The sequence below is a fragment of the Thunnus thynnus genome, chromosome 18 (assembly GCF_963924715.1).
Source record: "Thunnus thynnus chromosome 18, fThuThy2.1, whole genome shotgun sequence".
In the NCBI taxonomy this organism is placed as follows: domain Eukaryota; kingdom Metazoa; phylum Chordata; class Actinopteri; order Scombriformes; family Scombridae; genus Thunnus; species Thunnus thynnus.
In genome coordinates, this window is record NC_089534.1 from 6,266,965 (window position 1) to 6,293,461 (window position 26,497).

A 26,497-nucleotide genomic window follows, 5' to 3' on the forward strand; every position below is an offset into this window, starting at 1 on the left:
CACTGACAGTAATTATTTATGCTGTGATGTTTTTACCTGCTGCACAGCTGGAACACCGTCTCCGGCCGTCCCTCCACCTCTGACCGGCAGTGAACCAGCTCCCACACACACGGCTGCTCCGAGCCTGAAAACACACACACGACACACTGCAGCTGTCAGAGCGACGCTCACCTGCTGCACACAGCGGGCTTACAGAGCGTGTGATTGGTCACTGACCTGTGATGTTGGCCGGTCTGACCTGCACCGCTGACACTGGGATTAACCAGCGGAACCTGAAGGGGTCCAGATCAGCTGAGCGGGAGCCGGTCTGTCGACAGAAAACAGACAATTATAAAAACAGCTTTGATGCAGAATTTACATTGTTTTTTCTGATAAATGTAACATGAAGATAATTACAATTTTATAGAGTTTATTTGACACCACATATAAATTAGAAGCAGTAACTTTTATTAACTATGTTTTGAAGTATAAGAATAGATAAAACAGCAGCTAATTAATGTTTTACACTGTTTTGGAAAGACAGGAATCTGTATCGTTGTGGTTTAATGAGCTGTTATTCTGTGTATGTTTATTCTGTTTATGAAAAAAATGTGTAAAATTGAAGGAAAACGCCTCAGGAGTTTTATAAAGTTTGGAGTAACCTTTAAAGTTCATGGAAAATTCAGTTGTTGAGACTTTGTGTTGAAAAAAACGGCATTAAACAACCCTTTTTAAAATTGGAATTATTATTTTTTCATTATCTTATATTCTGAGAGTGTTTAAATATATTTATCTTTGTGTCACATGTGTGTTTGTTTTTCTTTGAGGTTGCTGTAGAAGTTGCTTTCAACGTTACAGTCTTTTTAGCACCAAAGTTCCTCTTTTTGTTACTATACTTCCACCGCAGCTCAACAGGGAAACACAAAGAGGGAATTTGATGCTAAAAAGACGGTAAATGTGTCAGATATCCACTTGATCTGACTAACTCAGACAAAATGAAAAATTGTCAACCCGTCCTTTAAAACCTGAGACTCACCATCCTCTTCTTCAGTTTGCTGTTCTCTCGATAAACCAGGATGACGGCTCGCTTGAACACTGAAGACACAGAAACAGTCGTGTTACTCCGTTAACCTTCACAAACAAATGTGAGTAAAGTTTTATTTGACTCTGATAGTGATTCTGAGTGTTTCTGTGTCTTCCTACCGAACAGCGTGAGTTCCGGTTCTTTCCTCAGACGGCCCAGACACGGCAGCGGGTTCAACCAGACCACCGACGAATGGACCAGGAACTCCCCCATTGAGAGCTCTGTCACCTGAAGGCATATAAATAAATAATCATTATTACTGAGACTTAGTGCTAAAACATCTGGTCAGTTAATCCTGCCCACAGAGAATCAAATAAACTATATGATAATGAGGCATTCATGAACTGTTTGCAGATACAGTACGTGGTCAGAGCTGCCCAGAATCAGACCAGTCTGATTATAATAAAATAAGTCTTATTTCCCGTAAAAGAAAAGGGAAATTGGTAGTGAGACATTGGACATGCAGGTAATATTTCATCTGTCCAGGTGTGATGATGTCACCTGTTTGTCAGGTCCACTCTGCTCTGCAGCCAGCTGGTCGAACACGGAGCCGTAATCCTCGTAGATTTTCTGCATCTCGTTGATGTGACTCGCCACCTTCTCCATTGCTCTCAGCGCCTCTGTGTGGACACGAGGAGAGAAACGTACAAATAAATAACTACAAATAAACAAACAAACAAACAAACAACAGGTTAACAGTCTGAAGGGCTGCTGGTGTCACCTGGAGGCTGAAAGATTCATTACAGACACTGTATGAACTGATTCAGGGGGAGGTTTACCTGTCAGGTGTGTGTGTTAGCTGTCAGGTGTGTGTTATCGGTCAGGTGTGTGTCATCAGTCAGGTGTGTGTCATCAGTCAGGTGTGTGTTATCGGTCAGGTGTGTGTGTTAGCTGTCAGGTGTGTGTTATCAGTCAGGTGTGTGTGTTAGCTGTCAGGTGTGTATGTTATCGGTTGGGTGTGTGTGTTAGCTGTCAGGTGTGTGTGTTAGCTGTCAGGTGTGTATGTTATCGGTCAGGTGTGTGTTAGCTGTCAGGTCTGTGTCATCAGTCAGGTGTGTGTGTTACGTGTCAGGTGTGGTTTTATTAGCTGTCAGGTGTGTGTGTGTTACCTGTCAGGTGTGTGTGTTACCTGTCAGGTGTGTATTGTGTTGTACCTGTCAGGTGTGTGTGTGTGTTACCTGTCAGGTGTGTGTGTGTGTTACCTGTCAGGTGTGTGTGTGTGTTACCTGTCAGGTGTGTGTGTGTTACCTGTCAGGTGTGTGTGTTCGGGGCTCTCGGGGTCAGTCAGGGACACCAGCTCTCTGAGCAGCAGCGGGTACTTCAGGACTCTCTGGACAGGTTTGATCAGGTACGACTCCAGCGTAGACGAGTGCTGATTGGTCGGATTTCTGGCCTCCAGGAACTGTTTGAAGGCTCCGTCCGTCTTCGCTGCACGAACGACGTGGAGATTTTAAGGTTAAAAAGTCACAAAGGAGCAACACGATCCATCTATCCTGAATCTGAATAAATCAATGAATGACAAGTTTAAATTGACGTTTTGCTGCTGTACAATCTCACCTCTCTCCAGAACTTTCTGCACTTTGATGTGGTTGGCACAGAAGCCGCTGTAGAGCTTGAAGTGGTCGGCGTAGTAGAGAAAAGATCCTCCCAACGAGAAGAGCAGTTTCTGAGAGCAAAAACAGGAAGTGTGACGGACATCAACACAACTGGACACCACTTAAACCCACAGAAACAGATTAATATGAGGCCGAACGTGGAGCGCTGATGAGTCACCTTGAACTGTTCGGGCGTCTCCAGGCTGCTGAAGTTCGGACAGGAAGCGATTCTCTCCTCCAACGTTTGGAGGAAAACTCTCTGGAAGTCCAACATCTCCGGCAGGCTGCCGAACAACGCCTCCATCTGAGGGAGAGACGATGCTGTCAGACACATCGACCCGCTCTGACGTCTCATCTGTTACACGAGGTTAAAGGTTTTTTCTCTACAGTTCGAACGTACCTCGTCTTTACTGAGGAAGGTCTCCGTCTGCAGCGGCGTCAGGTAGATGTCAAACAGACAGACCAGATCCTGACAGAGAGACAGAGGAACATGAGCTGAACTGCATTAAAACACACACACACAATAAAAAGGAAAATACAACACATTTAAATTAAAAAACTTTATTCCTCCTGAATTAAAATTAATTCAATAAAGTGGGTAAAATAAATGTAAATTAAAATATTACTGCGGTATCACTGACCTTGACGTAGGACTTCTCCGTGTCCACCAGCTCCTCGATGACTTTACGCAGACGCTGACACACACTCAGGTGGGCGGGGCTTGTGGGCTGCAGGCCCCCCTCTCTGACGTACGGGTTCCTGGGAACGTCGGCCTCCGCCGCTCGGCCTTCTGGGAAGGTTTGGTACAGCGAGTACACCCGCTCCATGTTCTGAGGGGGACACAGGTTTAGGCACAAAAACCACTTGGTTAGGTTTAGGGAAAGATCATCGTTAAAGTTCGTACTTATAGTTAAGCCACCTTTGTCGTCATGGCTACAATAATAACGTCATACACGTCATCTGAACAAGCTACTAGATGGCATCTGTCACATCTGTAACGTTTTCAGGCGACTGGCGTTACAACCTGTAGTATCGTTTCTCTTTCCAGACAAGCATTAGCCAGCCGTCGGGCTGCTGAGTCAGGCCTTAAACCTGCGTTGGGTTGATTTTGGGGAGGTGAAAGTTGGCCGACAGCTGCTGTGTGATCAGAGGGATCAGAGAGAGATTAACTGGGAGCGAGAGGTTTAACACCGCTGAGAAAACACAGAGCCTCCGTCTCACAGTCAGACCTCAGCGGCAACAGCAGCAGCAGCAGCGTGAAGGAGAAAACAAAACACACGACTTTTCCTTTTATGCCTCTGCTGAGCTCTCAGTTCCCTCTGGCTCTGCAACATGAATTATAGAGCAGATATCAAGGTAACGCTTTATTTTACAGGTCTGTTTCTGGAAATGTTTTATGTAATTTGCAGGTTTTTAATGGTAAATAAAGTAGCTGCTGTGTAACTGTTCATTCTTAGAGTTATAGACATAAGATTAGTATAAAATGAAAGAACCTACAAAGAAGAACATTGCAGATATGAACGATGAAATCTGTCTCAAACAGAAACATGCAGCTCTTTCTCTCTCAGCCTGTTCGACCCTGAAGGAGGACGAGGTTTTAACCAACCAGCCAGCCAACCTCATTCATCATCATAATCTCTGCTGCCAGATTCTAATAAACTGCTGACAGTCTGATAAATTCAGAGCTCCAGACCGTTCGCCTCGCAGCCACACAGCTTTTAATAATAGGTGAGGATGCATCACGTTTACAGCAATACTTTTAACTTCCAGAAAGGCTGAGTTCATCTCGTCTCTGAGGACAGGATCTGATCCACTCTCTGTATTTCTCCTCAGATACACGACCTGGGAAATAAACTTAAAATTTAACGCTCTAATTAAGGGAAAAACTCCAACCGGTGCAGCACAGAACGAAGAAGTAAATGTCCAAACATGCTGCTTAAAATCACAGGGGAAACAATTCAAGAACACGTACGACTGTAAAAAACTGTTCATTAAACGCACCATGATGTTATGAAACAGCAGACAGGAACATCGGAGTTAACTCTGGAGAAATAAGACTAATATTTCACAAATATGTCCACATATATGTCCAATCCAGCCCAATACACACTTACTGATAGTTATGAGTGCATGGAAAGACAAAAGAAGTCATGTTATTGGCTGTTATTAATCATTAAACTCTCATTATTAATTTCCTCTGCCCTGTACGTAATTCTCAATCTGGAAGAGGAAGAAAGAAAAAGGCAGAAAACTAAAGAATCTACATGAAAAACGTCAAATTATCGAGACGTTGACTCACGCGGGACTGAAATGATCACGTGACCTCTGAACCCTTGAACATCTCAGCCTCTTAATTCTGCACAGACTGAGTTACGTGAACAGGTGAGCATGAACACATTCAATCACCAAGAATGACAATACAGTTCCTTCACAGCGTTATCTGCCAATTCACCATCTTCTTTTAAATCACTTCTTAAAACTAATTTTTTAGTGTTTTTACTTATTTTTGTGACGTATGATGTGATATCTGATGTTGATTGTCACGCTGCAAGATGAAGACGAATTTCTACTTTTGTGCAACAAAGATGGACAATAAAGTTGTTTTGATTTGATTCTTGTGCTTGACATCTTTTTAATTATCTTCTGTCTTTTTTATGTTTTTTTTCTGCATCGTCTTTTATTCCTTTGCAATGTTTATTTTGTTTAAAGCACTTTGTAACATTGGTTCTTAGAATAAGAAATTATTATTATTATTATTATTATTACAGAAGTCAGACTTCATTTTAGTGTGCTGATCATCATTTACCATCATATTTCTTGTTTTACTGACTAGTCTACGTCCACATCCTGGTCTCTGAGAGCTGTTTTAAAACATGATCATTAGGATACGTGATAGGCCTAAATGCCAAAAAAACCCTAAAAAACCACCACAAACGACCAGACGACCAGTTTTTACCACTAATACGAGTCCAATCAGATGCGTTTTGACAAAAAACAAACAAACAAACAAACACGACAACATCCAGCGTCTCTCTCACTTTGTTTACCAGCAGCATGAGGCCGTCGGCGGGCCGCTGGCAGCCCAGGCAGCACGCCGCCTCGTCCAGCAGCCCCGAGAGCTGCTCCACCAGGCCGACGCCGGGGAACACCTTCCCTTCTTCCTCCTCCTCATCCTCCTCTTCGTCCTCCTCCTCCTCCTCCAGAATCTCCTCGTCCTCCTCCGGCGGCAGCACCCAGCACAGAGCGCCCATGGTGAAGGAACAGGACGATGGGGACGCTGGTCGCCTCCGAGAGAAGCCGCCGCCGCCGCCGGAGGAGGAGGAGGAGGAGCCGGTCAGGAACAACATCTACGAGTTCTCTCTGGTTCTACGAGCCGACGCCATTAATCCCCTTCAGGTCTGACTTCACAAACAAACACTCCACACTCTCCTGAAGGTGTAAGCCCAGATTAGCAGCCTGATCAGAGGTCATGTGACCCAGAAGGTGTCTGTCTGAGCTTCAGGAAGCACAAGAGGATTGTGGGAGAAGGATTTCTGCAGGCAGGAGGCTGTTTCAGGGCAGGTTCCTCTTTTCAAATGATTGTTTTTCCATTATTGATCACATACCAGTGACATGAAGACATAAAAGTATGAAAACGGCTCCTGATTGACAGTTTCAAGACTCAACCAAACAAAGATGGCAGCCAGAAGTGACAAATCCAACGGGTCATCCAAACTAAGGCTTCATTTACATTCATCATGTCAGGTGTGATCTCCTCTAATATCTCTGTGACTGTCACATGACCACCTCTCATATTAGTCATGGAGCGCTTTGCTTTAGAAAGACGGTTTGTAGCTTCTAACTTCACGTTGAAGCATCAAAGAGTTTGTGATGTTCAAAGAGTTTGTTGGATGACTCATATGAACAAACCTCAAAGAAAAAAGTCAGAAAGTTTTAAGAGAAGAATATGTTTGTTCTTACATGAGGTCTGTTTGACATGTGCTGTATAAATAAAGCTCGACTTGTTTTATTAACCTCCTCCAGAAGGTTTTTGAGATTGAATCCAACCAAGTGACTCAGTGTAAACGGGGTCTAAAAGTCAAAATACTTAAGTTTCTCATTGTCTTTTACTGATCTGACGCCTCCAGAACTTAGGATGAGTTCTTTAAAAAAAACAACACTTTTTTCTTTGAGACCAAAAACTCAGGCTGAACCTCACCTGTCCCGGCGGTTCGGCGTGCTCAGACGTCGAAGCATCGTCAAAAACAGGAGGCAGGACGCCGTCATCGGGAGATGAAGAAGCTGTGAGATCAACACGACGAGCGGTTATAATATATTCTGTTTGGCATGATTCTTCAGAGTAAAAACCAAAGACATAAAACAGAGTAGCTGCAAAAATACTCGCACAATAATTCAAAGTCCACAGGAGGGAAATGAAGGATATATATAGCAGAATGAGCAGAAACGTCATGATCATCTAATCACATTCAAATGTGTCAAGATATCCTCAAATATATGAATATGAAGAGGCATACAGCATGTTAGACTTATATTGTATCTCATTGTTGATGGTAAACAGCAACATCTGTTTCTGCGTGACGTTTTTAACTATTCTTCCTTGATTTAAATGTAAAAACTGGATGATGTTTGTCGTACCTGTGGTCCAGACCTGGAGGCCGGGAGGAGGAGGAGGAGGAGGAGGAGGAGGAGGCGGCTGCTGGCAGGGGTCAGCGGGGTCAGCGGGCTCCTCGTGGTCATGTGACTCCTCTCTCCTGAGCAGCAGCTGGAGCTTCTGGTGGCTGAAGAGACTCTGCATCAGATCCAGGTCCAGTCCGGATACGGCGGCCCCGTTAACGGTCAGGATCTCGTCTCCTGCCCTGAGGCCTGACGGGAAACAGAAACAACCGTAAAGGTCATGGAGCGATCATCGAGCTGAACCACTGTAGGATTGTTTGTTGATGTCAGATGTTTTACCTTCTCTGGCGGACAGACCCAGCGGGTTGACCTCGCTGACGTAGATGTGACTTTTCCCCGCTCCGTCCACATGACCCGTCACCGCAAACCCTGCAGAGCCACAGTTGAAGAGAAAACAGGTGAGTCTGGGTGCTTTTTTGAAAAATTATGAAAATATTCCACCATTTTTGAACTTAAAAGCATTTTAAAACCCAACATAGACTCTCCTGAGATGTCAAACTCCAAACTCTGCTACGAACAGAGTTGAAATTCGTCCTGAGAGGTTTGAAACTAGTCCAACTTCTAATTTAGTTTGACCTAAAACCTCGACCGCTGAAGTTATTTTCTCACCAAAGTCCTTCACGGCGTCGGGCCGACAGACGTTCAGAGTGAAAATACAACCGGCTGAAAGCTGCTGCTCATCACACACCTGAACGACAGACACAACAAGAGGAGACGTTTCATCATTTCATCACTGAGGGTTGAATTAAAGGTGATTTAGATTGAATATCAGCTGATCACAACTCTTATCAGTCTATTTTATTTAGTCTGCAGACATTTTTAACTTCAGTTTGTCAGTGTTTCAGATTTCTGTACAGTCTGAAGACACTTTTGTCATTTTTTTGAAGACATGTCAAAACCAGCAAAAAAAGAAAAAAAAATGACAAACCACAAACAACTCTTGCACAAACTCTACATCAAAGATTACAAAACACACAAAAAAATGAATAAAATAAATGAAAATAACACTACACAAACAGAAACTTTAAAACTATATTATTAATGTACTATTTATTCAGTACATTAATAAAAAATCTCTCTTCCATCTCTTTAGTGGATGTAATTTAAAAAAACTATTATTTTACTTCCTCCTTTTGAAATGTGTTTTAATATTTTAACTTTTGTTTAAATGGGCTGCTCTTTTCTTTTTTAAACACTTAAACATAAAACACAAACAGACAATAAAAGACATTAAACTTTGAGCTGCATTTACTGTATGAAAGGTTTTATAAATAAACTTTATTATTATTATTACTCGATCACACTTTTTCATTTAAGTTTTGTACATGAAGTTTGCAGACTCAATGGATCAGATTCAGTCCTGATGTACAAAAAATATGTTTTCATTCTTCAACCTTCATCAACTGATCATCATCACTAATATTATGGTCGTCTGGTTTGTGTGCAGTCAGAGTCATGCAGTGAACTCACCTGCAGAGCTGCAGGACGGCCTGCAGGAGGCGCCGCCTCCCTCTGTTTGGACACACAGTCCAGTCTCTGGAGGAGGGAACACATCTTTTATTAAAAAAAAGTCAACAGGCAGGTTTTGTTTTCAACATGAGAAAGAAATAAAAATAAAAACAATAAAACAATTTAATTAAACTGAACTTTTTTTTAAAAAAAAAAAAAGCTCAAAGTTTGTTTTATGTGTTTTATTTGTTTATTTTTCTGTTTTTTAAAATTTTTTTTTTATATATTTTGGGTATTTTAAGCGCTTTGTCACACTATTTTAAAATGTGCTTTATAAATAAAGTTTATTATTATTATTACAATATTATGTTTTTATCAAAAGTCAATATACAGAGTTCATAAATCCAAATGATCAAAACATAAAAACAAAAACAAAATATCTAAATCTCAGATTCTTTCTTGAACTTTATAAAACACATGAACACACCAACTTGTTTTATTTGCTCTAAACTGCAGGAAAACATGAGATGTGACACAAAATCACAGAAAATAAAGACTTGATGATCGATTCTACCACAGGTGTGAAAAATGCTGCTCTGTGATTGGCTGAAAGATGTCTGTTTAAAATCAGAGAGGAGTCAGCTGGAGAGGAGAGAGTCAGCAGCAGGACACAGAGGAGGAGGAGGAGGAGGCGTCACGTCGAGAGGAAGACGAGGAGCAAAAGAAAAGGTCATGTGACAGCAGGAGGAGAGGTCATGTGGAGTGGAGAAGAGGTGGGGGAGGGGGGGCGGAGTCATTTTCTGCCTCTATAGGAGGATTAAGACCCGAGGAACAAAGGAATTCTGGGAGAATAAAAGGCTCTCGGACCTTTTAATCCTCCTCCTCCTCGCAATGAGACAGCTGTCCAGCTAACCAAACACCCTCCTCTTCTCTCCTCTCGTCTTTCTCTCCTCCTCGGGGGGGTTAAAGGTCAACTGGTGGCAGCAAACTCTGGACTACAACATCACGAACCTCTACAACAAGCTGCAGCCTTTAAACCAAACAGCGAGCGAGTCGCATCATGTGAAACGCGTCAATAATCGTCTCTTTAATTCTGTCCTTGTTTCTGTAGTTTGCTGCAACGATGTGAAGAATTATCTGCTTTTGTTTTTCTGAATATTCAGTATTTATTGCGCACCATGTTGGAGTCACAGCAGTGTGTTAATGAGGTGGACAAAATATCAGGAACACTTCAATATAAGTCATCCCAGTACTCCACCACCACTCACTACGACCTCAGTAATAAACATAAAGTAGAATTATCACCTTTCTGACAATGTACAAGCTTCATAAAAGTAGAATTTATGGCAGAGCTGTTGTATCGGATTGCATTCGATTGCACAGGCGTTCCTAATAAAGTGCTTGGATTTCATTTAAAGAGAAAACTAAAATGTGACTAAAGAACAGGAGCCAGCAGCTACTCTACTGTAAAACTCTATAAGATCTAAATAAAGTTGTGTACAAATTGGCGTAAAACATAAATATGACACCCAGCTCCTCCAACTGGAAACTGACTTCCTTCCTCTTGCTAATGGTATAGCTCCAGTATAAATAAAACAGACTGTAGACTGTACCTCAGAGCTGCAGACGGCGGTGTGGTGAGCAGATGAGGTGACGGTTTGACTCTTGAAATCCTAAAACAAAAAGAAAAAAACGCAGTGAGTGAAGTCATGACTCAGTACAAAACTAAAAATACACACTTCACAGTCTATATTTATACTTAATTAAAAACTGTTCTGTCAAGGAACAAAAAAAAAACAAGACTTTGATACTAATTCTGTCCCCCGAATAAAAACCAAAATTAGCTTCGGGACATCATGAGAGAAAAAAAAAAAAAAAAAAACGAGGGGTTTGAGCTGTGCTGAAATTACAGGTTTGTGAAGTTGGAGCAGTAATCAGAGCGGAGGAGCTGCAGTCAGCCTGGAGTCTGAGGACCACCAGAGAGGCATGAACACATCATCATCATCATCATCATCATGAAAACACTACAGACTTCCTCTGAATACAGGCAGCAGGAAGATCCAGCCAACACTCAAACAAAACATTTTTATTTATACAGACTAGACTGGAAATATAAACTCACACATACTTCCACTTCTAACATGTTGAGCCTGTTCATGGCGCCACCATGTGGTCACTTATAAAGCATTTAACACTGCGGCTAATAACTTAAGATGTTTTTTTCTGTGGATTTGCACATTTTTTGCTTCCTACTACTAAAATGACACCCAATCTTCACCAAACGTGGTTCGTACCTTATTTGGATGAAACCAAACACAACCTCTGCTTTTGTTTTTGGATTGTTTTTAGACTGTTTGTCTGTAATTGGTTACAGAGCTGAAGGTTTGGAACGAGCGTGCAGACGTTACTTTTTTCATTGTAATTGGTTACCAACATTTGTTAACCTGGTAAACAAATAACACTCCATGAAATGTCAGAAAAACGGTGAAAAAAGTCGATCAATGTTTGCCAAAGACCCAAGATGACGTCCTCAAAGATGTTCAGTTTACTGTCACTGAAATGTTTCTCTCTTACACGCTGTAACGAGTGTTTCATTAATTATAATTACAGCTTCTCATTTGTAAGAGCAAGAATGTGTTATTGCTTCTTTCAGAAGTGACACAAACTGTTTAATAACTTTTTTAAAAAAAAACCCAACCCAAGCATGAAGAGTAGTTGATGTAAACGGATGAGTTATACTGTCAGACACCCTGTGAGTCACATAATAGACACCAGCTGAAACTTTTATCCAGGAAGGATTCTTGTGTACAAAAACCTTTCTGACAGTTGGTTTTTCTGGCAGGAATGAAGCGTTTTGCAGTAACGAGCAGAGAGCCAGGAGACTGTCTGGTAACTGTGTGGGCCGTCTGCATTTCTCTCCTGCAGAGACGATGCAGCGAGCGGCGATTAACTCCACATGTCCCTCTGCGATGCGACAGAGCAGACTGTCTCTGTGGGCCGGGACTGACTGGAAACCTCGGATCCGATCTGAGAACCGATCCGCACTGGGATCCGGCTCACAGAATTACATCTGACCGGTCTCAAACCTACATGTTCAGCCTGTTCTGTTTGATTTCAGCAGGACTCAGAGGAAGCTTTGTGTTTTCAGCCTTTGCAGGGATTCGATCTCATTCAGACACAGGAGCGTCAAGTTCTTCCACATCAAACTGGGAGAACCGTTTCTTTATGGAGCTGGCTTTGTGCATCGGGGAAAGTGTCATGTTGAAACAGGAAAGAGACAAACACAAACTGTTGACACAGCTGTAAGAGCGTATTGTATGATGTCGCATTAAGATTTCCCTAAAGCCGCTGATATACTTGCTATTAACCAGGCGTTCTTCGTTCTTTGGGAGACTTGGTTGATCATGTCTTCAGGATTTAAAGCTGCATAAAATGCAATTCAGCAGAAGACCGATGTCGGTATAACAAAATAACGTCCGCAACAGACTCAGATCACCACGACAACAGCAGAAACTCAGAGAAACTCAGAGTGCATTTATCTGACGTAACCATGCAGCTCTGCAGGGACACAGACATCACCATGATGTCACTGCTGCTCCTTCTTCTGCCGTAATCTCACCATGGTTTCTGTTTATGTTGTGCAAAAGCATGTGTTGGTAAAAAGCAGGTATATCAGCACTGTGAGGTGCTTTCTGAAGTTATTCACGCTTTCAAAAATATGATCTTTTCACCCTGAAAATCGTGCACAGCCCTGAGTTGTGACAGCAGTCGTCCTCTCAGGCTGCAGGTACAACCTGCTTGCCTGTTCGTAGCCTGAGAGGCTAAACCCAGGGCAAAGAAAGTCCATAAAGATTATTACTGTGAGCTCACAGTCATAACTGTTTGGAGAGATTTTAGTGAGTAACTCCAACTGCAACTATAAAAGTGTGAAGGACATGTTCACCTCACGTCTAGTGGGAGTTATGTTCCTGACAGGTTGTACAAAAATTGGGATTTTCTCTAAACTTGCAGCTACTGATCGTTTAGCTTATCTGTAGGATGAAGTAAACTACCGGCTGACTGCATATTCAGATCAGAGCGGGATTGTCGGCTTCCAGCCAAACTCTGGACACAAACTGCAGAAACATCTGGCTGCTGCTGCAGGAATGTTCTCACACTAGCTGACCAAACCGATCCACAGTGTCCACATACTTATGACCGTGAAGTGCGGACCAGGAGAGATGACGGAGAGCGAAATGTATTAACTATAAAACTGTGTTTACACTGAGCGAGAGACTCAGAGCTCGTGTCGTATACAGAGGCGTGCACACAGCGTCTGCAGCTGCAGCGAGAGGAGACGACAGATTTATCCTCCTCTGGACTTTCAGAGTACTAAAATAGCTCGCTGTTTATCAAGAGGGGGCCTCCAGGAGCCGAGCATGATGGGAACTTCAGCTGGCTGATGATAGTTAGTTGTGTAAAGAGAGGCCAAAAATCAGCCTCGCAAAGACAGATGAGAACATGTGAGATCAGTTTAATGTGGAAAACAAACACTGACAATCAGCAGCTGTGAGATCCACCAATCGGGGAGCGTTTAGATGATGACATCAGCTACTATTAAAACAAGACTTTATAAAATGAAACATGATTCTGCACATGCACATGTTTGTCTCCTCAGACTTGTTCAGGAGCTGATGTTTGTGCTGATTTTGGAGAATTTTTTACAGCTGACATGTTTTTTCTGTTTGAAAACTGGCCACAAAGACCAACGAAGGGCTGCAACTGATGATTATTTTCATTATCGATTAATCTGTCGGTTATTTTCCTGATTAACCTATTAGATGTTTGGTCAATAAAATGTCGATCACTGTTTCGCAAAGCCCAAGATGACGTCCACAACTCAAAGACATTCAGTTTACTGTCATAGAAACTAAAGAAACCAGAAAATTACATCACATTTAAGAAGCTGGAATCAGAGAATTTGGAAATTTACTTCTTAAAAGATAAAACAGTTAATCAAGTATCAAAATAGTTGCAGATTAATTCGATAGTTGGCAACTAATCAACCAATGATCAGTTGCTTTATCCAATCATGTCAGTCATCTGTGGTCAAATACAAAATGAACCTTTTCACAAGACAATACATGAAGACACAGTTTGGTTTTGTGATGAATAGTTTGACTAAACAAAGTGGACTTTACTCAGCTGTGAACTGGATAAAAGCTCCAGAAAAAGCTGCTATAGTAAGTGGAGACTTAAGATCTTTTTGTCAAAACTGTTGTTTCTAAAACTACTTTCTAACTCCACACAATCACACCCCCAGATTTCTTTTATTTTGAAACTTGTAGTCTTCAGCCCCAATTGATGCTGACTCAAATGACATCATCAGTGACATCATCAGAAGGCTTTATACGACTTTTTACACACAAGATGCAACATTATGGTTTAAATCAAATAAAATCCTTCTGTTAATAATTGTGTTTATTTGACAAAACACAGTGAAAATATCTGATTTAAATGACCTTCGACATGAGCAAAAGTCTTGCAGTGTGTCGTGTTACCTGAGACGTAGAGTGTCTGCCGTCCCTGCAGCGTCTGTTCAGTCCGTCCAGAGTCTTCAGAGAGGACAGCAGGCCCCGCCTCCTCAGGTTTCCACCTGACAGACGCCGCCGCCGCAGGGTCGCCTCGTCTCGACTGCACACCTGAGAGAGAGAGAGAGAGAGAGAGAGAGAGAGAGAGAGAGAGGAGGTCAGGAGTCGCTTTGAGACCCAACCTATAATCCCGTCTGACTCTTTGGTCGTGGCGGTTCTTACCAGAGCGTGGAAGGAGGACACCGAGAAGACTCCCAGCCGTCCCAGCATGCTCTTGGAGGGCCGGCTGGCCACGGCGAGGAGGCTCTTGGGGTTCGGGAGCTCGCTGCCCTGCAGGCTGGACAGGTAGCACCGCAGCCGGAACAGATCCAGGTTCAGTTTCTCCAGGTTCTGCTCCCACTGCTGGATCTGCACACAGAGTCATTTAAGGTCAGTGATACTGTTGATAAACCAGGATCGGATCCATCAAACCTTTCTTTACTCACACAGAACACCTTTGTTTGTCTTGTGCTTGACCGCATCGTCCTGATTCTATATTTAAATCTGTTTACAGCTACAGGTGGGTTACTTTACCACAGATGACAGAGGCTCAGATAAACTCCTCATCATCGTCTTCAGCTGCTATCATGAGGTAACAACAAAGAGCAGCAATTTACTCTCTATCAGCCTTTTAAGCTCTGAGTATTACCTCATCGATGTGACCTTGTTGTTCACTTCGGTCGAGGCTTCAGGTTTCCTGCTCAGCTTTGCAAACATGGACCGACACATGCTGACATACCGTCATCTTACTTATCAGTTTATTAGGTTCAACTGCAGCTAAAACTAATAAATCCTCCCTTCATTAAGGTCTAAATGCTCCTAATATAACTCATGACGTCACAGCTGCCACTACTTCTACTCTGTTGCTGCCGCTTGTTTTGTTTTCTCCTCTTTGTTGTAATGAAGCTGTGAGTTATTTTGTCCTTCGGCGTGAGATTATCACCAATCACCAGTCTTATCTAACATCACCAGAGACGACCGACGAAAGGAATTCCTCCTCCTCCCCCTCCTCTTCTTCTTCTTCTCTCCTCTCTCCATCCTGTCCTCCCTTTCATCTCCCTCTCCTTTTAATTCCCTCTCTGACTCTTTCCCACGCCACTTCAAGAACACAAACATGGACTAGGGTTGAAGAGAAGTGGACGTCCGTATCTAATAATGAAAAAAACACAACTGAATTTTCCCTCCTTCTCCTTCTCCTCTGCCTCCTCCCTTCCTCTCTCTCTCTCTCTCTCAGAGTTAATGTGTAATTGAATATCGAGTACACTGAGATTAGCCTCTAATCTACAGTCGGAGGACGTCTGACTTCAAACTGCAGCTCTGGGATCAGTTTCACAGTTCAGAGAAAGAGATTAACCAGCTGCTGAACGACATATTTCTCTCACAGCTGGCAATATTCAAGCAGGGGAAAACCTATCAGATACTAAGAACAATTAGACTCTAAATCGCTGCTTTTACATCATGTGAACAACAGCTGTTTACTAATTAACTAAATCTCTGATGCAGCTGCTTGAATTTAGCAAATATTCCACAAACCAAAGACTATGATAATCACTACACAACTGATGCTAAAATCACACGACATCATGTTTTTGTTGTGCACAATTCTGGCAGTTTGAACCGTTAGCTAAGTGTTGAGGCACCGTGCCACGTTCACGTCATATCAGAGTCGCCGTAATTTCCAGTTTCTGACTCGTTTATATCGTTTATCTCAACATTTATGCTGTAATCTCGATGGGAAAACTGGGATTTTTCTAACTAGAACTGTTGCTGTTTATTATTATTACTATTATGTGTGTCTGTTTTTTGCAACTGTGCATTTTTTTGTTTGTTTTTGTGTTTTTTTTATTATATTGCATGACCTTATTTATATATTTTTGTATGGATATTCTGTTTTCTATTACTCTGGGAGGGTTAGTTGGGTTTTTTCACCCCTACAAAACAAAACAAAACAACAAAAAAAAGGTTTTAAAAGAAGGAAACTGGGAATTTTCTGAGCACCCTGGTGTGTTTTTTTGTTTTTTATGTCATATATAGACGGTGCCAGTAGAGAGATGACAGAAAACAAAAGGTTCCAGTCTGACTCGAACCCCCCAACTCGACGCATAATTATACACAAATGTCTGAAAAACCACACAAACACGGACGCCTCGCATCAGCCAGAGTCGGTCGTTAAAAGGTAATTAAAGTCAGATTTTAATCCTCACACGACCAACTCTGCAAAACAACTGACTGACTTTTTCCACTTTTGCTGTTGAATTTTAGCCAAAAGAGAAATCCTGACTAAATGGTCACTGTGGGATTCAGCCTGTAACATCTCATGTGGTCATAAAACACTTCAGTCAGGTGATCAAACCCTCGGCCGTCACTCGGCTGCTGGACGGTGTTTTATTTCTCACTCTGGCTGTTTTTGGTGAGCCGCTGGTGTTTCTCTGGTGCTGCTGCTGCTGCTGTCACCGCCTCAACATTTGGTTCGTGATATCACCTCAGCAGCCTCATCTGACTCCGTCGTTAGCGGGAAACAAGCGTTTGTTGTTTCAGGCTGCCGGTAACAGCCCTGACACATCTGGAACTGATATTAAGACTCCACGTGAAGTTTTTTTTTTCTGCTCTGCAGCTGCCAGAACATCCAGGCTGCAGGCTGTTTGTTACGTAATGATTTCTGCCGTTACAGAACGAGTTTCCTCTCTGGCTCTCAGAGCTGCTAACGTCTTTATAAGATCCCCTCCGCACTGCTGCTGCTGCTGGTCCTGCTCAGGCAGGTGCTGCTGGGCTGAAAATCTTGCAGTGAGGTGGTTTTATTGAGCCTGTTTCCATTTGAGATGCTTTTGTTTTCAGGACAACACAAAAAACATTTGACATATTTGACTTCTTCTGTTGTGTTTCATGGAATTATCTCACTCTGCATAGACAGAAATATGTCTTGATCTGAAGAAAAATAAGACATTTAAGTCAAGAGCTGCAACAATTTCTGGATTAATTGACTGACAAAAAATAACTGTCATTGTTCTCCCTTTGCTGTTATTTTCAAGCAAAAATGCCAAAATCCTCTGGTTCCAGCTTCTCAAATGTGACAATTTGTCTCATTTTCTTTGTCATATATTGAATATTTTGAGGTTTTGGACTGTTAGTGAGACAAAACAAACAAATTGAAGACATCGCTGCTGTGTCTGAGAAACTGAAAGACATTTTTCACTATTTGTTAACGTTTCATAGACTAAACAATTAATCAAGAATCTGCAGATGATGAATCGATAATGAATATAAGTTGAAGTTTGAAACTAAACTCATCCAGACTGAACAAGATCATTAGTTTGCAGGATGTCACTGAGATTTAGACACTTTATTTTTCACTTTACACAGTCAGAAGAGACAGTTAGGAGTGTATTTAGTAGGAGAAGTGCATATTTTATTGCAATATACAGATGCCTACTGATGATTTTCATTCTATTTTCACATTTTTTGATTAATCTGTTAGTTATTTTGTTTATAAAATGTCAGATAACAGTGAAAAATGTCTTATTTTGTCTTATTTTGTTCGACCAACAATCCAAAACTCAAAGATCTTCAGTTTGTAATGATAGAAAACTGAGAAAAGCTGCAAATTCTCACATTTAAGAATATTTTAGGAATATTTTTCCTTTAAAAAAGCTGAAAAAGTTGCTGAGAACACCTGAATATGAGACAGGTGCATCAAAGGACAGCACAACTTCCTCCTGAAAATGACTTAAATCATTGCTCCATTATGAAATTTGTTGCAGATTAATTTGATATTGAACCTGGGATTGAACCTGTGACCTCGGCAGAAGACGACATAAAAGTCAGTGAAACATCTCCTCTGAGGTCGTTGATGTCACACTGACCTGACTCTCCACCGCCTTCCTGTTCTTCTGCTCCTTGATGACGGACAGCTGCAGCTCGGCCATCTTCTTCATCTTCCCGTCCATGTCGATCTTGTGCAGCAGTGAGCGGCTCTGGCAGCGCAGGAGACGCAGCGTGTCCTCCTTTCCCTGACGCCTGGCCAGCAGCGAGGCGCTCGCCGAGTGGATCGCCGTCACCCAGTTCTCCAAATCCGTCTGGCTGGTGGCCTGGACGGGAGGAAGAGACAAAAATGTGTTTATTTTTTCTCTTTCGAAGCCGCATCGAGTGTCAACATCCTCTTAAACTAGACTAGACACAGATTCCAGAGATGCTTTTGAAGGTTTTTTTATATTTATTTTGGTCTGCAGTTCATTACAGAAACATCCAGGCAAACAAATACCACACAGAAACACAACATAAAGGTTTCTGCATGTTGAAGCTGCATCGTGTGATGTCAAGAAGTAACATCAAACAAAAAATCACAATAATCTTTATTAGGGCTGCAACTAACCAGAATTTTTTATTATCAATTAACCTAGTGATTATTTTCTTGATTAATTTATTAGTTGTTGTCAGAAAACGGTGAAAAATATCCATCACTCAACCTAAAGATGTTCAGTTTACTGTCATAGAAAACCAAAGAAACCAGAAAATATTCACATGTGAGAAGCTGGAATCACAGAATTTGAACATTTTCTTCTTAAAAAATGAGTCAGATTATGAAAACAGTTGGCAACTAATCAATTAATCAACTAATCATTGCAGCTCTAATCCCTATCACTATACCAATGAGGCATTCTGATCACATATTATTTCTCTCAGTAAGTTGTCTTTAAAGATCCCCTCCAGACATGCTTTAACATGTATAAAAACACCTGTTTGATAGGAAATTTAACTTTTTGTGCAAAAAATATAACTTCCTAGTCCTGTCTGATGGCATCTTTGTTTACTTTTTATTGTTCCTGGATGTTACCATGTCAACACTGAGACGTTTTTCTCAAGTTTTGTGACTTAAGTCTGGTCTGCAGCTCTGGTAGAGTCACTGTATTTGTTCAAATCAAAGTCTGATGGTTGGTATCGTTGGTGGTTTAACGGTTGGTTGATTGTTGGTATCATCACTAACTGAAACTTAAAAAGATGTTTACGATTCATGTTTTTATGTAAACACAACATCCAACATGCTGTATATCTGACATATGTTTGTGTCCACCTGATGAATGTAAGTCTAATATTCTCTCTTCTTTTAGCTCTAGTTTGGTCTCCTCCACGTGTCTCTTTAGTTGCGAGATGTTCCACTTTCTTCACCAGATCGTCTCTAACTTTCAAACAGGAAATCTGCCACAAAACCAAACCTAGAAGCTAAAAGAGGCTAAAAAAGCTTCTGTAGAGCTGCAGAGATCTTATTGATACGAACATATTGATATGTTCCACCAATAAAATTCAGGTTTCTATCAGGTGTTACAGACTTTAATGATGGGAAACGTTTTAATAAGATCTAGAACTGCAACAATTAGTCAATTAATCGATTAGTTGCCATGTATTTTAATTAATCACAGACTATTTTGACAACCGATTAATCGTTTTGAGTCATTTTTTAAGAAAAAAATCTCTGATTCCAGCTTCTTAAATATGAATATTTTCTGGTTTCTTTAGTCCTTTATGACAGTAAACTCAATATCTTTGGGTTTTTGGACTGTTGGTCGGGACAAAACAAGACATTTGAGGACGTCAACTTAGGCTTTTTGGCATTTGTCATCATTTTCTGACATTTTATGACCCAAACAACTAAATGATTAATAAGAAAATAATCAACGGATTAATTGATAATGAAAATAATTGTTAGTTGCGGCTCTAATAAGATCTGAGCTGAAAAACAGGGAACATTTCCTTCAAGAGCAAAACACAAGGGAGACCTGAACAGCTTGCATTTCATGACACTAACAGGTGTTTTTGTTTAGAAGGAAACATGTCGGAGGATTAACCGGTTCATTGTCGGGGTCATTGTCGTAAAAACGAACATTTGTTGCAGTAATTAGCCGGGTGTCGTGACTCCCATTACGGGGTTTTCACCCTCCGTCTTCAGCTCCTTTCAGTGCCTGACAAAAGCTCCTCGACGCCTCAGTGCTATCCCCCCCTTCCTCCTCCTCCTCCTCCTCCTCCTCCTCCTCCTCCTCCTCCTCCTCAGGGATCCATGGAGACGTGGTGTAGATGGACCTCGCTGTGATTTGTGTGTCAGCAAACACACTCTGCAGCCGAGAGCAGCGAGAGTCACTCAGGGAATAAAAAAAAGTGCTTTCTGAGCTCGTAAAAAAGTGTGAGGAGGAAGATCACAGAGATAAGTGTTCCCCTGTTGAAGTGGAATCACGGGTCAACAACGCTGCAGGAAATGTGTTGCATCTATTTTACGAGAGTGGTGACCTTTGACCCTCTCCCCTCCTGCTTTTTGCGGTTCATGATTTTGAGAATCGAGGAATTAATCTGGATGGATGAAGTTTATTAAGAAGCTAAATGTCATAAATGTAAATACATACAACTGTCTTCTAAACTATTTTCATTCAACTTAAAGGAATACTCTGGAGCTGCGACTCATGATTATTCACGACTGATAATCTATAAAATGTCAGAAAATAAGAAAAACGCTTTCTATAATGTCAAAGAGCCATCTTTACATGTCTTGTTTTGTCCGACTAACAGTTCAATGTCCAAAGATATTCAGCTTGTTATCATGTATTGCACATAAAAGCATCAAATCCTCACATCTGAGAAGCTGAAACCAGCAAATGTTTGCTTAAAAAACGACTAAAACATTTATTCTATTATTAAAAGACTTGCCAATTAATTTTCCGTCGATCGACTATTTGTTGCAGCTCTAAAATAACAATACTGTAAGGGGAAACTGTTAGTCTAGCTCCATCAAAAAAGAAAAAAACAGACAACTCCTGATTTAGTTTGTCTGATTTACATGTTGTATCTATTGAAACAGAAGTACTGATACAGTATCAATAATCTAATGATGTCATATATAATAATATATCAGTCAGAGGGACCAAACCACTACTTTTACTGCAATACTTTAACTACATCAAGCTCATAATACTTATGTACTTTTACTGTAGTAGGATTTTTCATGCAGGACTTTTACTTGTAATGGAGTATTTTTACATTGCTGTATTAGTACTAAAGGATCTGAATACTTCTTCCATCACTGCTTTTTTCAATTAAGTTTTTAAGGAAAGTTTTTTTTCTGGTTCCAGTAACTGAAAGATGGGAAAAACCCAAAACATCTCTTCATCTCTTCACGGCAGACGCTACAATCGTGTTTTGTTCAGTCTAATAAACTAAACCTCGTATTCTGCTTTTAACTGAACAGATTAAATTTAGTCAAAACAGCTGCTCTTTAGTTTTGTCTTCTTTTTCTTTTGTCTTCTGGTCAAAACTCGTTTGTCAGCTCGTCCTCACAAGAAAAACCACAGTACGGGTCTAAAATTAAAAACTATAGTTACGTTTAGCAGCTGTAGTAATTATGACCTGGGACGCTGGCTCTGGTTAACCTGCTAGGAGTAGTTAGTAAAAATTTGGGGCCTATAAATCACCTTATATTGACGTCGGCTGACGACAATATAAAGTGACTTGACAAGATGATTTAGCCTTATTACGAGGAGGCGGGTAGATAGTTAGGTGGCAAAATGTGGACTTTTCTGCACGAGACCACTGCTCGCTTCCTGTTTCCAACCGCCAGTTGAGACGTTTTTTTTTTTTTTTTTAAAAACCGTCACATTGTGGTATTTACTGTTACCATAACGATGAAAGTTGTGTAAATTTAAGGAAGTAAAAACCACATTTCAAGTGATCATTTAAACCCAAACCATGATCTCTCTCTAACCCTAACTAAGTGGTTTTTGTAATTACAGCGTCGTCACACCGTAAAACATAATTATTCTAAATGGTTTTGGATAAGCGGCATATTACGCTCCTATTGGTCGTTGTGGAGTGCGTTACTACAGCCGCTAGATGGAGTAAACGTCACCATAGGTCGTTTTTTGCCGGCTAAATTTTGTACCTATACTGTTGTAACTATGAGGATGTGTTGCATTTGTAGGACTCTGCAAATACAATCCACTTTCTTCTCGTTGCCCCCCCTCCCCCCCGCCATCTTTCCTTCAGTGATGGTGGTGTAGAGCTGGCAGCACAGGCAGGAAATGCCCACACCAACATGGTAATTACTAAGTAAAACACATGCAGAGAAAATCGTAAAATGTGCTCGCGGCTCTGTGCATGTTTGTGGCGAAGCTGATGGAGAGAAACCACAGCCTCCTAAAAAACACTACGAGCCATTCATTCACACTGTTCTGGGGCAGTAATGACAGAGTGTGATGGGAGAAAGAAACACAGCCAGCAATCAAAAGACAGATAATCACGAGAAAACAAGAGGATTCAGATTCATAAAGAACGGGACGAACACTTCCCGTAAAATCACTGTCGCTCCACACAGAAATGTTAAAAATGCCGCAGGACCAGAGCTATTTACAGAAACAAGAGATTAAATTTATTCTGGTTGTTTGTGAATCATGTCTCTATGTGTGTGTCTTCAGTTCTCAGGGATGATTTTATAAAGTCTTCCTGGTGGATTTTAGGATATCAGAGTCACCTTTAACACACCAATAACTTTAATTCCTCACATTTTCAGCACAATATAGCAAAAAAAAAGACTAAAATAGAGGAAAAAGTAATTAAAAAAAGGCCGTTTTGTGTGAGTGCGAGTGGTCGTCTCACCTGGAAAAGGTAGACGTCTCCGTACGAGTTGCTCAGGCAGAAGACGTGTTCCTTCTTGGGGTGTTCGGGGACGGCCTGGACGATGCTGTCGTCGGCCAGCAGAGCGTAGCGAGGAGAAAGCTCCTGCTCAGCGCCGCCGCTCTTCCCGTACGTCTCGTAAAACAGCAGAGAGCAACCTGAAGGGACAGAGGGAGTTATTTCCTCTTATATTAACACCTCTAAATCATACATTATCTTTTTGGAGCCATGAGAATATTCCCTTTATTAAAACCCTGCACCCCACCCCGCTAATGTTAGCTTGCTGCTTGTTTCTTTTACAGCATCATGTTTATTAGATTTGTATGAATTGATGCATTTCCTCTGATTACAAAGACAGAAATCATTTGATGATTGATAGTAATTTCCTGCTGGTTTAATGAGCGACTCCATACGGCAGCTTCAGACTCTGGAGGTCGCACAGAATTCATGTTCATTCATGTTTGTTTATCACAATTTCACACTCGTGTTTTACAAATGAAGAGCTTCCACATAGTTGTTTTTTGAAGGAGATGCACTTCAAATGAGTTCCGGCTGAGTTTGAATGCACTTAAGTGTAATTTGGACGCCAAATAAATGTAATGAAATGTAATAAAGCTAATAATAGTAAGGATGCTCTGTTTTCTATGGTGAAATAAATAGATGAGGATCTGCAGCACAGTCAGTCAGATCATCGTGGACATTTTCAAGGAGTTTGCAGCATTTTCTGATGGACTTCTCTTGCTTTCAGTGATGGAAAATAACTACGTACATTTACTCAAGCACAGTACTTAAATACAAATTTGAGATATTTGTACTTTACTTGAGTATTTCTATTTTCTGCTACATGATACTTTCACTGCACTACAATTCAAAGAGAAATGTACTTTATACTCCACTACATTTATTTATTTATAACTTAAGTTACAAGTTACTTTGCAGATTCAGATCAATAATACAAAATATAATTATCAAATACATTTTGATGTATTTTAAGATGGCTTTATTGGGTGGGAGGACCTAATGCATCATTAATTATAATCTATAATCTAATCATATAATGTACATTATTCTGAATTAGGGCATTCTACATAATGAATACTTTTAATACTTTAAGTATGTTTTGATGCTGATACTTATTTACTTAGTAAAATGAATGCAGGACTTTGTTTCTACACAGACGTATTGCTTCTTTTACCAAAGTACATAATCTGAGTACTTCTTCCACTGAATATTAGACCATTTGTTTGTATTTTTTGGAGGATTTTCCTCAGATCTCAGCGTGGTCCAGGCAGAGGGACGTACCTTTCAGTGTGACCCAGTAGTGCCTCCACTTGCGTCGGGCCACTAGCTCCAGCTTCCTGTCCTTGCTGACGGTGATGAGAGCTTTAAAGGAGAGCCAGCCGGCCCGTCGCACCACGCCCTGCTCCTTCTCCAACAGGACATCCAGCTGCTCCCCACCTCCGACCTCCACTTCCCCGTCCATCTCCTCATCCCCCTCCTCTTCCTCCACATCGTTCTCCTCCTCCTCTCCGTCCTCCTCTGACGGTTCGGTCCGGCTGCAGCCCGTCTCCAACTCCTGCATGAAGTTCTCGTAGACGTTCTGCCGCTGGGCGTCGCTGCTCTGGTTCTGGTTCAGGCTCCTGGAGGAGCCGCAGTGGACCGGTGGGAACTGGTTCTGGTGCAGGTTCAGGATGTGGAGAGGGTTGGAGGACCACAGCGTGCCGGAGTCCAGTCCATTCATAAAGACATCACCGACTTCACTACCATAAGGCTCCTGAAGAGAAAACAGATGCAAGATTTGATCTTTAACTCATTTATTTCTTATCAAAAGTGAAATAGCGAGTGTTCGCTGTACAGTCAACGTTGCTGTAATTCCTCCTGCAGCCACTAGAGGTACAAAACTGCGGTGATGTGCAGGTGTACTCCAGGACACTGTGACATCACTGTTGGTTGTGGTTACAGGTGCAAGAGAGCACAATTCAAACTATAGCCCGACCCAAAACAAGATTTTTGATTTTTTCACATTTCCAGGTCTATATTTACATTCTGGGGCTTTAATGGAATATCTTTAAAAATGCTCCTGTCTCTTTAAGGCCCGCTTCCTGATGACCCACTCTGTTCTGATTGGTCAGCTTCAAGAAACTACATAAACAAACTATAGTAGCAGGATTTCACATCTTTTTCTCGCTCTTTACTCCAAATGCCAACTTCTAAAATACATCCGTACATGTTGGAGCTGAATCAGATCCGCAATATGACAATGGACAACGTGAACAACACATGGAAACACCTTAGCAACAACCTTAGCAACAAAGATTACAGAACAGACAACCTTTTATGAAGATGTAACGAGCTGACGTCATCTCTTCAAGAAAGTAAAAAAAAACGTCTCTGACGAAGTGTTCAGAGCAGGTTGAAGCTTTTTACTTCCAGGCAGCATTTCTACACATGTTCCCCTCAAATTTTGGAACTTTGACCATGTTTATCATCCAACATCAGAACAGGATATAAATAACAGAAAACAACAAAAAGCAGAATACGTCCCCTTTAAAAAATCCAATTATGCCAGATTATACCACAATCAGCATCACCAGTGAAACAGAGTTAAACCAGAGAAGAAAGTGGAACAAATCCCATGAAGTATTTTGTGTATCTAAAGCCTGATATATCTTATTCATAAAAAACACGTCAATGAACCACACCTGCTGCCAGAAATACTTGTTAAAAACTACAGTGACCAGCTGTTTTAGGAGACTTTTAAACAAATTAAACTATATATTTGTGAGCTGTCATTAAAGATTTACATCTTCAATGAGCGCTGATATAACAAAGAAGTCAGAAAGTAGTGAGAGACGGACTAACGGCAGACAAGACTTGTACTTTATATACAGTAGTTATTAAAAACTAGCAGGAACGGAGGTAAATTATATAAAATGTCCCAAAACTACAAATGCTTCCAGCTTCATAATGGACCTGGGTGTGAGATACCTGCATGCAGGTCTAATTTAGAAATAAAACCATATAAAAAAAAACGATGAGCTTGCAAACGTAGAGCCACAGACAGAGTAGAGAAGGTGGAAAGTACCGAGAGACAAACAAACACATTCATATAAAGAAAAGCATATTTTAAGACAAAGAACGAGTTTCTCTGTTACTTCTCTGCCGCAGCTGTTCGCTAAATTTACTTTTAAGTAGTAAAATGTGTTTATGAGTTAGTTTTAACAAGCAGAATTTTCCCCTTCATTACAAATAAACGGGTGTTAATATGGTTTGTTCCGTTTACGCAGCACTAAGACAAATGTGCTAAGAAGCTAACATATAAAAAAAAACACTCATGTCACACTAATAGGTCTCTAGGTCTCATATTATTTTGGATAAATGTGGACATTTAAGATTTATATCATGATAAAAACGCCTTTTAAATATCACCATGGAATCAGAGTACAGTAAATAAGGAA

General features: G+C 41.1%; 1 protein-coding gene across 2 annotated transcripts in view; it reads right to left on the bottom strand.

Moving 5' to 3' along the window:
• Nucleotides 1-26,497, bottom strand: part of LOC137169836 (rho guanine nucleotide exchange factor TIAM2) — a 71,098-nt gene that overhangs the window by 3,152 nt on the left and 41,449 nt on the right. For both annotated transcript variants that reach the window (XM_067573232.1, XM_067573231.1), the window contains 21 exons: nt 24,342-24,813; nt 23,022-23,197; nt 18,251-18,475; nt 14,574-14,759; nt 14,322-14,462; nt 10,395-10,454; nt 8,803-8,868; nt 7,942-8,020; nt 7,612-7,701; nt 7,294-7,521; nt 6,857-6,939; nt 3,300-3,488; nt 3,059-3,127; nt 2,837-2,962; nt 2,621-2,729; nt 2,312-2,491; nt 1,565-1,683; nt 1,183-1,291; nt 1,016-1,074; nt 217-307; nt 37-124 (listed from right to left, as the gene is read on the bottom strand). In XM_067573232.1, the coding sequence (XP_067429333.1) occupies nt 37-124; nt 217-307; nt 1,016-1,074; nt 1,183-1,291; nt 1,565-1,683; nt 2,312-2,491; nt 2,621-2,729; nt 2,837-2,962; nt 3,059-3,127; nt 3,300-3,488; nt 6,857-6,939; nt 7,294-7,521; nt 7,612-7,701; nt 7,942-8,020; nt 8,803-8,868; nt 10,395-10,454; nt 14,322-14,462; nt 14,574-14,759; nt 18,251-18,475; nt 23,022-23,197; nt 24,342-24,813 (2,945 nt within the window). The remainder of the gene's footprint in view (nt 1-36; nt 125-216; nt 308-1,015; nt 1,075-1,182; nt 1,292-1,564; nt 1,684-2,311; nt 2,492-2,620; nt 2,730-2,836; nt 2,963-3,058; nt 3,128-3,299; nt 3,489-6,856; nt 6,940-7,293; nt 7,522-7,611; nt 7,702-7,941; nt 8,021-8,802; nt 8,869-10,394; nt 10,455-14,321; nt 14,463-14,573; nt 14,760-18,250; nt 18,476-23,021; nt 23,198-24,341; nt 24,814-26,497) is intronic.